General features: G+C 41.1%; 1 protein-coding gene across 4 annotated transcripts in view; it reads left to right on the plus strand.

Annotated features, from left to right (window-relative positions):
• The first annotated feature begins 2,542 nt into the window (after positions 1–2,542).
• The window catches only part of cep192 (centrosomal protein 192), a 142,468-nt gene continuing 129,880 nt past the window's right edge, over positions 2,543–15,130 (plus strand). Inside the window, exons 1-4 of one of the 4 annotated variants that reach the window (XM_067978190.1) lie at positions 2,543–2,627; positions 10,671–10,862; positions 11,461–11,583; positions 14,718–14,890. In XM_067978190.1, coding sequence (XP_067834291.1) covers positions 10,693–10,862; positions 11,461–11,583; positions 14,718–14,890 — 466 coding nt within the window. In that variant the 5' untranslated portion in view covers positions 2,543–2,627; positions 10,671–10,692. Of the gene's footprint in view, positions 2,628–2,757; positions 3,188–10,670; positions 10,863–11,460; positions 11,584–14,717; positions 14,895–15,130 lie in introns of those variants that run through there. The other 3 variants (XM_067978197.1, XM_067978187.1, XM_067978201.1) reach the window with 3 other exon arrangements.

Consider the following 15,130-nt stretch of genomic DNA (forward strand, 5'->3'; position numbering starts at 1 on the left):
TTTAGGGTTAAAATTTAGGGTGAGTTAGGGTTTAGGGTTTAAACATAGAAACAGAGGAAATAGGAGCAGGAGTAGGCCATTTGGCCCTTCGAGCCTGCTCTGCCATTCAACATGATCATAGCTGATCCTCTATCTCAATACCAGATTCCCGCTCTCTCCCCATACTCCATTGATGCCTTTTGTGTCTAGAAATCTATCTAGCTCCTTCTCAAATATATTCAGTGACTTGGCCTCCACAACCTTCTGTGATAGAGAATTCCACAGGTTCACTCTCTGAGTGAAGAAATCTCTCCTCATCTCAGTCCTAAATGTCCTACCCCGTATCCTGAGACTGTGACCCCTCGTTCTGGACTCCCCAGCCAAGGGAAACATCCTCCCTGCATCCAGTCTGTCTAGCCTTGTCAGAATTTTATATGTTTCAATGAGATCTCCTCTCATTCTTCTAAACTCGAGTGAATACAGGCCGAGTCGACCCAATCTCTCCTCATACGACAGTCTTGCCATCCCAGGAATCAGTCTGGTGAACCTTCGCTGCACTTCATCTATGGCAAGTATATCCTTTCTCAGGTAAGAAGACCAAAACTGCACACAATACTCCAGGTGTGGATTCACCAAGGCCCTGTACAACTGCAGTAAGACATCCTTGCTCCTGTACTCAAATCCTCTTTCAATTAAGGCCAACATACCATTTGCCTTCCTAACTACTTGCTGCACCTGCATGTTTGCTTTCAGTGACTAGTGTACAAGGACACCCAGGTCCCTTTGTACATTAACATTTCTCAATCTATCACTATTTAAGTAATAATCTGCCTTTCTGTTTTTCCTTCCGAAGTGGATAACTTCACATTTATCCACATTATACTGCATCTGCCATGTATTTGTCCACTCACTCAACTTGTCTAAATCGCCTTGAATCCTCTTTGCATGCTCCTCACAACTCACGATCCCACCTAGTTTTGTGTCATCAGCAAACTTGGGGAATATTACATTTGGTTCCCTCATCCAAATCATTGATATATATTGTGAATAGCTGGGTCCCAAGCACTGATCCCTGCGGTAACCCACTAGTCACTGCCTGCCAACCCCGATAAAGAACCATTTATTCCTACTCTCTGTTTCCTGTCTGTTAACCAATTTTCAATCCATGCCAGTATATTACCCCCAATCCCATGTGCTTTAATTTTGCACACTAACCTCTTATGTGGGACTTCTGAGAATCCAAATAAACCACATCCACTGGTTCTCCCTTATCTATTCTATCAGTTACACCCTCAAAAAACTCCAGTAGGTTTGTCAAGCATGATTTCCTTTTTCTAAATCCATGTTGACTTTGTCTAATCCCATTGATATTTTCTAAGTGTCCTGTTATCACATCCTTTATAATAGACTCTAGCATTTTCCCTGCTACTGATGTTAGGCTAACCGGTCTGTGTGGAAATGCATAAAGAGATACCTGACCATATTAACTCTTTCTAATACACCTAATCCATAAATGTAGAAATGCATGATGGATATTTGACCATATTAACTGACCCGCTAATTAAATTTAAAGCTCACATTTTAGTTTCTCACGAAAGACACACAGAAGCACAATTGTATAATTACTTCAAGTTCTCTCATGCTGATAACTGTCTGACTAACAGAAATGAATGACCATATAGCCTTGAGACTGGATACAGACTTACTGATAATAAAGACAGTTTCTTAGGGAAAAACACTTTCCCGGGCCTGTGTCCAACATCACGAGACGGTCATGGGAGCCAGAGGGTGGGTTCCCTATTTTTGATTGACTAACTACCTGAACCAATAAAGAATGTATGTGTACGCCCATATTCTATGAAAGGTAGGCGTTGTTAACGAACTGTATAAACGTGAGCTGTTTCTTGAACTCAGCGAAGACGTATCCCCAACCATTGCTTGGGGTACACTTCCACTTGTACAAGTTTTCATAATAAATTCTTGCTTGTCTGAATTAAGTGTTTGGGAGTTAATGCATTGTATATAATAGGTAATATTAAGTTTTCAACATCCGTAGTTCCCTGTTTTCTCCCTCCTTTTTTAAATAGTGGGGTTACATTTGCCACCCTCCAATGTGCAGAATTTTGGAAGATGACAACTAATGCATTCACTATTTCCATTGGTTTTAAATTTAGGGTTGGGGTTAGGATAAACATTAGGGGTTATGGTTAGTAATTAATGGTTAGGGTTAAGAGGTTAGTTAGGGATTATGGGTTAGTGGTTAGATGCTAATGTTAGGATGAGGGCTGGGGGCTATGGGTTAGACATTGGGGTTTCGGAGAAATGGGGATTTATAGCGTTGTGCATTGTATGCGATCTGAGCTGGCATTTGCGTGGTTACCACCGCGTTGCCTACAGAAACCGCTGTTTAGATAACGCGTTGTCACGAAATGCGTCCTTTATTCTCCCGAAAGTCACCATTTGACCCAATCCGCGCGGCCCGGCCTTTCACTGCGCAAGCCCCCAAAACCGGAAGTTTTTATTTTATATTGTCCGATAGGACGGAGAGTTTTTTTTGTTGTTTTCATTAAGTATGCTTCTGTGTACTCAGGACAAACAATTCGCTTGTTACAGTTCATCCATCCTGGGACGCCTTCAATTCTTTGCATGTAAGTAGAAGGAACTTTTTTTGTATCACAGAGGAGAAGTGCTGGAAGAAGGACTAAGTGGTTCCGGCACCCATACGAAGGCTGGCGCGACCTACGACGGGTGTTGGTTCTGTTGTTGATGGAAGCGCCTTCAAAGTTTTTCTTTTTGACGGTTGGGGGGCGGTTTATTCGAGGTCTACGTTCTGTTGGCGCGCGCTCAAACGGACAAGAGTTGTACGTTCTGTTGGCGCGCGCGCTCGCTCGCTCTCGCTCGCTCAGGTGGCCTGGTGCTGCGATAACGGACAAGCTGCGGCGCGAGGCGCCTGCTGAGGGTCTCGCGCCTCCTGGGAGTTCGATTGTTTTGGAAGGCGGTGGGAAAAGGCTCGCGGCTGTTCAAGGATTGATCTCCCCCCACCCCCACCCAAATCCTGGGGAATAGTCGGGAACCTGCGCCGCTACAGCTTTGGAGGGACCCGAATGTTAGTTGGGATTTCTTCTCTTGGGGCCTACTTGAAAGCAGCCAGGAGCCGTCTGTCTTGTAGGAGAACTAATAGGACTTTAGGCACTTTGGTAAAATCACAGTAAGTATTCTATCTAGAATTACTCGAAAACAGTACATTTCTGTAAGCATTCCCCGAGTTAATGTTCCATTGGGTTTATGTCGGAGCTTTTTGTGTTCGAGGCATTACTAGTTCCAAAACAATAATGTTCCCCCGGTAGCTCTGTTGAAAAGTTTTGTGTTATATCCTGTAACTGTTTGTAAAAGCATACGGTTTACATTACAGTAGTAACTACAATGCACTTTACATTACATTATGTTGTGTGCTATATTTATGCTGTAATTGAAGGAACCTTTTAAAGATTGTGCTTCATAGAATCAATGCTGCAGCACATCTTGCCTGTGCCGGCTCTTTGAAAGAGCTATCCAATTAGTCCCACTCCCCTGCCCATAGTACTCCAAATGTTCCCCCTTCAAGTATTTATCCAATTCCCTTTTGAATGTTATTGAATCTGGTTCCATCACCCTTTCAGGCAGTGCATTCTAAATCATAGGAAAACACGAGTGAGAAGAAGCCAGCTAGAATTCCAGAGACCATCATGGACACTTACTCCACCCATTTAATATCCTGAGAAACTTCTATACATTAAAATAAATGTGCAGTCCATAAAAACTAAATATTCTAATGAACCTTAATGCATCCTTAATTAATAATGAATCCTTAATTGCAAAAGCTGCAACATTAGTTCAAGCATTTATTCCACTATAAAGGCTCCCAATTGCTTTTCATAGTGGAATTTGAACTTTCAACACCTGATGTAAAATTCTGATTGCATGATTAAGATATATATATATATAAATTTAAAAAGTGTGTGTGTGTAATCTAAAATGTATAGTATCTTTTAATAACTTTTAATACTGTAAATGTTACAGGGAGATTTTGGTAAGAAGAATGAGGAGAGGCAATATAAACTAAATGGTAGAATTTTAAAGGGGGAGTAGGAACAGAGACACCTCTGGGTGCACATACTCTCTAAAGGTGGCAGGACAAGTTGAGAAGGCTTTAAAAAGGTATATGGGATCCTGGGCTTTATTAATAGAGGCATGGAGCTCAAAATCTAGAACATTATGCTAAACCTTTATAAAACACTGGTTAAGACTCAGCTGGAGTATTGTGTTCAATTCTGGACACCGCACTTTAGGAAGGATGTCAAGGCCTTAGAGGGGGTGCAGAGAGATTTACTAGAACGGTATCAGGGATGAGGGACTTCAGTTATGTGGAGAGACTAGAGAAGCTGGGATTGTTCTCCTTAGAACAGAGAGGGTTAAGGTGAGATTTGATAGAGGTGTTCAAAATCATGAATGGTTTTGACAGGGTGAATAAGGAGAAACTGTTTCCAGTGGCAGAAGGGTTGGTAACCAGAGGACACAGATTTAAGGTCGAAAGCAAAATACTGCGAGTGCTGGAAATCTGTAATAAAAACAGAAAATGCTGGAAATACTCAATAAGTCAGGTAGCATCTATGGAGAAAAAAACAGAGTTAATGTTTCAGGTCAGTGACCCTTCATCAGAACTGGAAGAAGTTGAAGATTAAACAGTTTTTAAGCAAATACAGAGCTGAGGAAAGAACAAAAGGGAAGGTCTGTGACAGGGTGGAGGGCAGGAGTGATTAAATGACAGAAGGGATGATGGTGCAAGGCAAGGAGGGTGGTAACAAGACAAGTAAAGAAACAAAAGATGGGTCTAGAGGAGCTATAAATGGCAATATCAGAACCATTACCAGCACTCTCTGTCTGAAACAATGGGAGCAGTGGTTCTGACTTGAAGTTATTGAAATCAGTGTTGAGTCCAGAAGGTTGTAAAGTGCCTCATCGAAAGATGAGGTGCTGTTCCTCGAGCGTCTGTTGAGCTTCATTGGAGCTCCCCTTCCTCTCCACCACCCCCTTTTCCCTGGCTCTGTACTTTTAAAAACTGTTTAATATTCAACTTCTTCCAGTTCTGACGAAGGGTCTTCGACCTGAAACGTTAGCTCTTTCTTTCTCCACAAATGCTGCCTGACTTGCTGAGCATTTCCAGCATTTTCTATTTTTATTACAGATTTAAGGTGATCAGCGAAAGAGCCAGAGGTGACACGAGGAAACAGTTTTTTATGCAGTGAGTTGTAATGATCTGGAATGCACTGCCCGAAAGGGTGGTGGAAGCAGGTTCAATAGTAACTTTCAAAAAGGAATTTGATAAATACTTGAAGGGAAAAAATTTACAGGGCTATGGGGAAAGAGCAGGGGAATGGGACTAATTGGATAGCTCCTTCAAAGAGTTGGCACAGGCATGATTGGCCGAATGGCCGTCTCCTCCTGTGTTGTCTCTACTACGATGATACTACGATTAGCAATGAAATTTCATGTTGCTGACGTAACCGCAACAACTTGCATTTACTTAACGTGTTTAATATGAAAATATCCCATGGCGCTTCAGGGGAGTAATTGAAAATGGATGCCGAGCCAAACCAGAAGGAGTCACCAAAAGCTATGTCAGAGGTGGGTTTTAAGGAAGGTCTTGGTGGAAAGGCGGATGCGTTTGAAGAAGAAAGAAAAAGCTTGCATTTATATAGCGCCTCTCACAACCTCAGAATGCCCCAAAGTGCTTTACAGCCACTGAATGAGTTTTGAAGTGTAGTCACTGTTGAAATGTGCAGCCAATTTGCGCACAGCAAAGTCCCACAAACAGCAATGTGATTTTTTTTTTAAGTGATGTGGGATGAGGGATAAATATTGGCTAGAACAGAGGAGAGAATTCCTGATCGAGGAGCTTAGTTGGCTGAAGGCATAGCCATTGATGGGTTGGGGGAAGGAATGCACAAGATGCCAGAGTCAACGGAGAGTTTGTTGGGGTGGAGGGTTGAGTTGCTGAAGGAGGTTAGAAATATGGGGAGGGACAAGGCCATGAAGGGATTTAAATACAAGGATGAGAACCTTAAATTTGAGACACTGGGGGGACCAGGAGCCAACCTGCCCTAAAAGTCTCTTTGTTTTTATAATCTGCATTGTAAGTCTATAAATTCTATTCATGGTGAAATTATTTTTGTATCATGCCTGGGAAATAGGACTTCAGTTCCCCTTGAGGTTGATTATAATTCCCATTTCATCCTATTTAGAATACAGCCTGCTAAATCTTTTTTCTCGAATACAAGGATATGGTTTGAGGCCTTTATTTAAAAAGAGGTGTGCACATCCTACCTAAGGTCATAGCATAGGTTAACACTCAGCCAAGGCTTAGGGAACCCTCCTCCCGTGCTCCCCTTCCAAAGTGCACAGGTTAGTGCTGGAATGAAACCAACTAAAACATGCAGCTTACTAGCATTGAAGACTGGTCCATCCATGACCTGCTTGTCCATCCACAACCACTCTATCTGTTCGGATATTGGTTTGTGTGGTCATCTGGAAGTCAGTGGTCCCAGCCCCCAGTGATGGGTATACTGGTTCAGGTGCCATTCATGATTCAAGATGGCTAGTCATTCATTTCTACTACCCTAGTGCTGCTTGGCTCATATCAGATTAGCAGGTCTGCCACAAGGTTGACTCAATTCAAATCTTCCTTTGTCAGATCTAGCATCTGGAACAAAATTGGCCACAGAAACTCTGCATCTGCCCTTTTCTTTCTTGCCTACCATTTTTTCTTCCTGCTCCTCTTCTGTGCCCTCCCTTCCCAAAGATGGATTCCTGTTGGTCATTAGACAGCTGCCGAGCCTGAGTTTAAGCACTTGCCATGTACACAGCAGTTACCAAGAGATTCTAATAAGCAACTTGGTGAGTAGCAGGACTGACCATAACATTTATATAACACTTTTAACACGGTGTCAGCCATGGCTCAGCGATAGCTTCAGAGTCAGAAGGTTGTGGGTTCAAGTCCCACTCCTGAGATGTGAGCACATAATCCAGGCTGACACTCCAGTGCAGTAATGAGGGAGTGATGCCATGTCAGTGGTGCTGTATTTCAGATGAGACGTTAAACCAAGGCCTAGTCTGCCTTCTCAGGTGAATGTAAACGATCCCATGGCACGGTTTCGAAGCAGGACAGTTCTCCCCAGTGTCCTGGCCAATATTTATCCCTCAACCAACACCTAAAAAAAGATTATCTGGTCATTATCACATTGCTGTTTGTGGGATCTTGCTGTGTGCAAATTGGCTGCTGTTTTTCCTACATTGCAACAGTGACTACACTTCAAAAGTACCTCATGGCTGTAAAGCGCTTTGGGATGCCCTGAGTTAGTAAAAGGCAGTATGTTAATGCAATTTCTTGCTTGCTTTCTTATAAAAATGTGCCAAGGCACTTCACATGGGTGCAATCAAAAAACTGGATGCTGAGCCAAAGAAGGAACTATGAAGAGAGGTGATCTCAAGCTTGATCAAAGAAGTGGTTTTAAGGGAGGAGGAGGATTTTAGGGAGAGATATAGACAGCATTGGGCCTAGGCAGTTGAAGGCCTGACCGCCACTAGTGAGGTGAATAGAGGGGGTGTGCACAAGAGGTCAATGTCAGAGCAACAGAAAGCTTGGAGGAGGTGGGGAGGGGGTGTTGGGGTTGTGATTGTAGAGAAAGGGAAGGGCAAAGCTGTGAAGACTTCAATGACCAGTGCGCAAGTTACTGGAAGACACCTGTAAAAGTCATATCTCACCAAGATGTCAAAAAACTGGAAAACAATTTTTAAAAATGCATTAAATAAACCAGGGTATACATCAGATGTTTATGCAGAAGCCACTTGCCATGAGCTGGCATAATTCATTAGTGCAGGTGCAAGATGAATGGTTGACCCAATTTGCTTTACTTTAGGTAAATCACTGTGGTCTAAGCAATTTAATTTGACGTAACAGCTTCCTCGTGATAGAGTAACTCGCAAAGCGCAATACAGTGAAGTTACAAACTATTCTCGCAATCAACAGTTTTGAAACTTGGATGGGAAAACTGCATAATGTGCAGTTTATTCTACTTGTTACCTAGTCCCTTGAGTTCTGAATGTGACAAACCAGGGATCTATCTTGTTTAATTTCATTTTAAAAAACGATTTCTGGTATTTCTTGGGAATTCAGAGCTGGTTCTGTTTTGTGAGCACTTTTTTGTATGCTGGGAGAGAATCTCTTTGCTGTCTATCTCTCTGCTGGCTTAATGTCTCTGCATTGCAGAGGATATGAATTGCTGGTTGGTGTGTCACTTGTCATTTCAGAGATGAATGGATCACTTAACTTGTTAGTCCACACAGGTAACAACACTTAATATTGTTTACTGTGCTGCAAAAAGGAGGTAGACCTGATCATTTATGATTGTTTCACGTATCGGGAGGCTTCAAAACAAAGAAGAGGGTATAGCTGTTTTCCTAGAACTAGGCTCAGGAGTGACCCTGTGCTTGCCAGACATGAGCTGCAGCTGGTATAATTGCTCTGGGAATTTGGATTCACATCTAATCTTTACTTCACAATATCATGTTCCAAGTTACAAGAGATTATTGAAGTTTTGAGATTTTTGTTATTTTGAAACAGGTTTTGTACATTTCTGCTGTTGTTTTGCTATTTCTATATTAATAAACCAGATTTGTAGTTTGTAGCCGGAGATGCATGGTCTGAGTCATTTGCCCATGTATCAGAGTGTACGAGGTGACTCATTCTTTATTCAGTGAACCTATAAGCAATGTAAGGGGTTTATTGTTTGTGTGTAGGTCACGTTCTGGTTCATAAGCATGTGTTTACTTGCGGCACAAGAAAGTGTGTCTGGAGAGTGCCTGAATTATAAAAAGAAAACTTGGATTTATAAGGTGTCTTATCACGCCCTTAGCAAATCCCAAAGTGCTTCACAACCAATAAATTACATTTAAGTACAGTCACTGTTATTTGGCAAACATGGCAGCCACCTTGAGCTTGTCAAGGTCTCAAACAGCAAATGGATGAATGACCAGGTAATCTATTTTTGGTGGTATTGGTTGAGGGAAGGACGTTGATTAGGACAGTGGGAGCAGTTTTTGATTATCAGCTAGTGGTATGGGATCTTTTATGTCCACTTAAACTAAGGGCCTGTTACCTGCTTGACATCTCATCTGAAAGACAGTACCTGTAACAATTTCCTCAGTATGTACTACATAAGAACATGAGAAATAGGAGGAGGAGTAGGCCAAACGGCCCCTTGAGCCTGCTCCGCCATTCAATCAGATCATGGCTGATCTTCGACTTCAACTCCACTTTCCCGCCTGATCCCCATATCCCTTGATTCCAATAGAGTCCAAAAATCTATCCGTGTCAGCCTTGAATATATTCAATGACTAGGCATCCACATCGCTCTGGGGTAGAGAATTCCAAAGATTCACAACCCTGTGCGTGAAGAAATTCCTCCCCATCTCAGTCTTGAATGGCTGACCCCCCAAATCCTACGATTATGCCACCTAGTTCTAGACTCTCTAGCCAGGGGAAACAATCTCTCAGCATCTACCCTGTCAAGCCCCCTCAGAATCTTATGTTTCAATTAGATCACCTCTCATTCTTCTAAGCTCCAGAGGGTATAGGCCCATTCTACTCAACCTCTCTTCATAGGACAACCCTCATCCCAGGAATTAATCTAGTGAACTTTTCCTGCATCACCTCTAAGGCAAGTATATCCTTCCTTAAAAAAGGAGACCAAAACAGTACGCAGTACTCCAGGTGAGGTCTCACCAATGCCCTGTACAACTGTAGTAAGACTTCCTTACTCTTGTACTCCAACCCCCTTGCAATAAAGGCCAATATGCCATTTGCCATCCTAATTGCTTGCTATACCTGCTTACTAACTTTTTATGTTTCTTGTACGAGGACAACCAAGTCTCTCCGAACACCAACATTTAATAGTTTCTCACCATTTAAAAAAAATCCTGTTCTTCTAGTCTTCCTACCAAAGTGAATAACTTCACATTTCCCCACATTATACTCCATCTGCCACCTTCTTGCCTACTCACAACTTGTCTATATCCCTTTGTAGACTCTGTGTCCTCCTTATAGCTTACTTTCCCAACTAGCTTTGTATTATCAGCAAACTTGGATACATTACACTCGATCCCTTCATCTAAGTCATTAATATAGATTGTAAGTAGCTGAGGCCCAAGCATCGATCTTTGCGGCACCACACTAGTTACAGCCTGCCAACCTGAGAGTGACCCGTTTATCCCTACTCTGTTTTCTGTCCTTCAACCAATCCTCTAACCATGCTAATATATTACCCCCAACCCCATGAGCCCTTATCTTGTGTAAAACCTTTTATGTGGCACCTTATTGAATGCCTTTTGAAAATCCAAATATACTACATCCATTGGTTCTCCTTTATCTACCCTGCTGGCCATACACTCAAAAAAAAACTTTAATAAATTTGTCAAAGTGTTAGCCTATATTATGTCCCCAGTGGGTGGGGCTTGAACCCATGGTCCTCTGACAAGGGTAAGAGTGCTGCAACTGAGCCAAGCCGGCACAAGTAGTAGTAATGAAGTCTTGAAGTTCCACTGTTTTCCATCATGTATTTTATATACCTATGTCAATGTATTTCAATCTTTTGCAGGTGAAGATCAGATGCTTATGACATGATGGAAAGTGTCAGGAATCTGGAGGATGAGACATTTCCAAGCTTTCTGTTGCAGTCTGTGAGGAGCAATAGCAGTGGAATGTTGGAAAATGTCACTGTTTCTTCAAATTTTGGACTCCCTGTGGCTGCATCAACAGTTGCTAAAAATAAATCTGATTCAGGCAACAGGTGAGGTCTTTGTATAACCATGCATATTTGTTTGTCATTGATTCTAACTGGCTTGATTGAAATGCCCTTTAAAATAAAAAAAATCTATGAAATGGAAATGCTGATGCCTTTACTGAAGGATCCGGTTTTGAGAACTTTGAGTGAGCCTGACCATATGAGTTATTATTCATGATGTTAGTGACTGTCTTTCCAGCTGGCTCATAATTGAGCTTTAACTCTTTCAAGTAGACGTCTGAGATTTGTATTTGCTCAAATTTAAAAGAACAGTTTTCTTTTGACAGTTTGACTTGAGAGGTTTAGAGAGTGACACCCTGTTTTAAACTAATCAGTACTAAATATTCTATATTGGCATAATAGGACCTTAGTCTTGAGTCAACGCTGTTTGAATACCATTTACCGTAAGGCAACTCCTTTTGTGAACCATCAGCATTTTTAAACAAATGTTGCAAGTGTACTTTATTCTGAAAGCTTTATGATATCATAAGCCAGTAGCTTTGTCCTCTCTTTCTGAAATGTTGAAATAACAGCATTATTACTCCTAACCAAATGTAATTCAATTTTTATGTAATTTTAATGTGAATTCATATTTTTCTTGTAGAATTCCAGATAGTCAAACTTCATACTTGGAAGAAGGAAGATTTTCCATAGCGGACACACATCCGCCTAATGTTTCGAATTTTGAAACCTGTAAAAAATTTGCCCTTAGTTTTAAAGATGAACTGTAAGTATCTGGTTATTCCCATGTTTTGAAAACTTTAATTGCAGCTTCTGCAAACAAATGCAGATATGTACTTCTGCAGACAAATATAATAAGAATTCAAATGTATGGTGTCCTGAATATGTACTCTGAATACAAATGGTCACCTATAAAACAAAGGAAGCTAACAGCCTCAAAAAAGCTGACAACTCAAAAACTGTTCTGAATATAAGCCTAGTTATACTGAAAATGCAGTGAGACAAAGGCTTGTCATAACTTAAGATGCAGGCAAATGCAACATTCCATCACTTCTATTGCAGAGGATTGTGGTAAAAATTGCAAGGAATTTCTCATTTCCTGCAGAGAATCTTTGGGCTCTTGTTGATATGTATTGGTAGGCTCTGTTGCCAAATTTTTTAATTGCTCTAACATTCTTTTTACAGAAGTTGCAGTGACACCGATGCACTCATCCACACCCTTTCAGCTCTCACTGGCACTTTTCAACCCCCTCCAGTTCAGAATGGTACTCTTCTCTGTTACACCCTCTCCTCAGTACATTCAAACACTCGTTACCCTTCCCTCAGTTCATGCTAGTATTCTCCCTCTCCCCTATAGGTCATTTCCCTCTTAGGTCATGCTGGCACACTGCCACCCTGAACGAAGGGTTTAAGAGGGAGAAATTATCTCACTCTCTATGTATTGTGGCAAACATGTTATTTTCTTCTCCCACCAACTCCAGATTACAGTCACTACATGATGAGTGTAGGTTGAATTGCTTGCCGCCTTTTTTCTTTGCTCCTTCATACACCCGAGGGCATGAAGAGTCATCAATATAGTGTGCAACTGGAGCCACTTATAGGCCAGGCAAGGTAGAGATGACAGGTCCTTTCCTAAAGGACATCAGTGAACTGGTTGGGCATCTGATACTCCCAACAGTTTTCAGGAACAATTTTCTGGTGCTTGCAGTGAGGAAATGAGGTTTGGGACAGTCTTTCTCATAGGTTCTCCATGTGTTTTCATGCTATCTGTAACAGTTTTTAACCTGCTTTCAACTGGCTGGAGCAATAGCTGTGTGATTAGCATCATACAGCATAGAAGGAGGCCATTCAATCCATTGCGCTTGTGCGGGCTCTTTTGAAAGAGCTATCCAATTAGTCCCACTCCCCTGCTATTTTCCCATAGCCCTGCAAATTTTTCCTTTTCACGTATTTATCCAATTCCCTTTTGAAAGTTACTATTGAATCTGCTTCTGCTACCCTTTCAGGCAATACATTCCAGATCATAACTCGCGTTTTAAAAAAAAATTCTTCTCATCTCCTCTGGGTCTTTGCCAATGACCTTAAATCTGTGTCCTCTGGTTACTAACCCACCTGTCAGCGGAAACCGTTTCTCATTTACTCTATCAAAACCCCTCGTAATTTTGAATACTTGTATTAAATCTCCCCTTAACCTTTTCAACTTTGAGGAGAACAATCCCAGCTTCTCTGGACTCTCCACATAACTGTTCCCTCATCCCTGGTATCATTCTAGTAAATCTTCTCCGCACCCTCCAAAACCTTCACATCCTTCCTAAATTGTGGTGCCTAGAATTGGACAAAGTACTCCAGCTGAGGCCTCACTCGTGATTTATAAAGGTTTAGCATAACTTCCTTGCTTTTGTACTCTATGCCTCTATTTATAAAGTCAAGGATCTTTTTTATTTGCCTTATCAACTTGTCCTGCCACCTTCAAAGATTTGTGTATGTGAACTCTCAGGTCTTTCTGTTCATTTAAAATTGTACCATTTAGTTTATATTGCCTTTCCTCATTCTTCCTTCCAAAATGCTATGCTTCACTTCACACTACTCTGCATTAAATTTCATTTTTTTTATTCGTTCATGGGATGTGGGCATCGCTGGCAAGGCCAGCATTTATTGCCCATCCAAATTGCCCTCGAGAAGGTGGTGGTGAGCCGCCTTCTTGAACAGCTGCAGTCCATGTAGTGAAGGTTCTCCCACAATGCTGTGAGGTGGGGAGTTCCAGGATTTTGACCCAGTGACGATGAAGGAACGGCGATATATTTCCAAGTCGGGATGGTGTGTGACTTGGAGGGGAATGTGCGGGTGGTGTTGTTCCCAAGTGTCTGCTATCCTCCTCACTGTTTACTACATTTCCAAGTTTTGTGTTATCTGCAAACTTTGAAATAATGTCCCCTATACCAAATCCAGATCATAATATATATCAGAGCATGGTCCTAATACCAACCCTTGGGGAACACCATTGTATACTTCCCTCCAGTCTGAAAAACAACCATTCTCTACTCTCTGTCTCAATATATTTCGTATCCATACTACCACTGCCCCTTTAATCTCATGGGCATCAATTTTGCTAAAAAGTGTATTTTGTGGCAAACCCTGATGTTTTGACCTGTGCAAAGAGGGTTTTACCAACATCTTTCAAGATCCTATGAAGATGTATCAGAACAAAAGACATTAACAAATTAATTTCTTGAACTGCATAAATAGGATGCTATTTTGCAACATTCAAAGACACTGTTTGTGGAACAAGACTGGAAACCCCTTATGATTCGGAAGCTTCAAAATAAAATGCTTGGTCATGTAAGCAATTAACTTATTAAATTCTATTATTTGACCATAATCAAAACTCAGGTGCATATTAATTGACTCAGCTGCCAGATTGAAATGTGTATTCCTGTTCCTTGTAGAAAGAGCTAACAGAAACCAGAATATAATCCTATGTGCACTGAAGCTACAAAAAAGCCATTCAATAAAGTAGCCAGCGATTTCTTTGCAGTGCACCGAATATCTCGTCTCTAATGCTGTCTTCAGTGTCTTTGTTACTTAATCATAAACAAAAGGGATGCTCTTCGCCATGGGCTATGGCAATTCTCCAAGACCTTCCAAATTCATCTAGTAGTCCTAGCTGAAGAGTACCATCGGAATTCTTTATGCTAGGTGTTTTGCCTGGCGCATTTGGGAATAGTAAGGAGGAAACTTTGGGGGAAGAGTTTAAAATTTTGATAGTAAACCATTATTGAACCTGTGATGGTCAATAGCTTGTTCATTTTATGATACAAATGAAGCACTTTTTAAAACAAATAAAATATTCTGAACTGATGTGATTGCATTTTCTACCATTACTAACTTTTTTTTAAACAGAGAAAATGTCGATGACTTCATTGATGCTCACTGTATCTCAGATATAATGAAAAAGCACTTGGATGAATTTAGTTCTTCCTCCTCGGAAGTAAATCCACAACATCGATTATCAGGGCAATACAACAACAGACAAGATGGCGAGTTTGGATTATTGCCTATTGAAAATCTGGATGGTAGGTATATGCAGCCATTCTAAATAGTTCAATACTGTCACTCTTCAAATTTAATTTGATAAAATATTGGTTCAAGTATAAAAAATGTAGTGGATTGAACCAACAAATTAATTCAATGAAATTAACTGAAATTGACCAGGCCATTGTAACCAAATTTGGATCTGAATTAAAAATGTACAGAAAATAATCAAAAAGGCTAGTGGAATGCTTACAAATTACAAAGCGATATTGATAGATTAG

The sequence above is a fragment of the Heptranchias perlo genome, chromosome 3 (assembly GCF_035084215.1).
Source record: "Heptranchias perlo isolate sHepPer1 chromosome 3, sHepPer1.hap1, whole genome shotgun sequence".
In the NCBI taxonomy this organism is placed as follows: Eukaryota; Metazoa; Chordata; class Chondrichthyes; order Hexanchiformes; family Hexanchidae; genus Heptranchias; species Heptranchias perlo.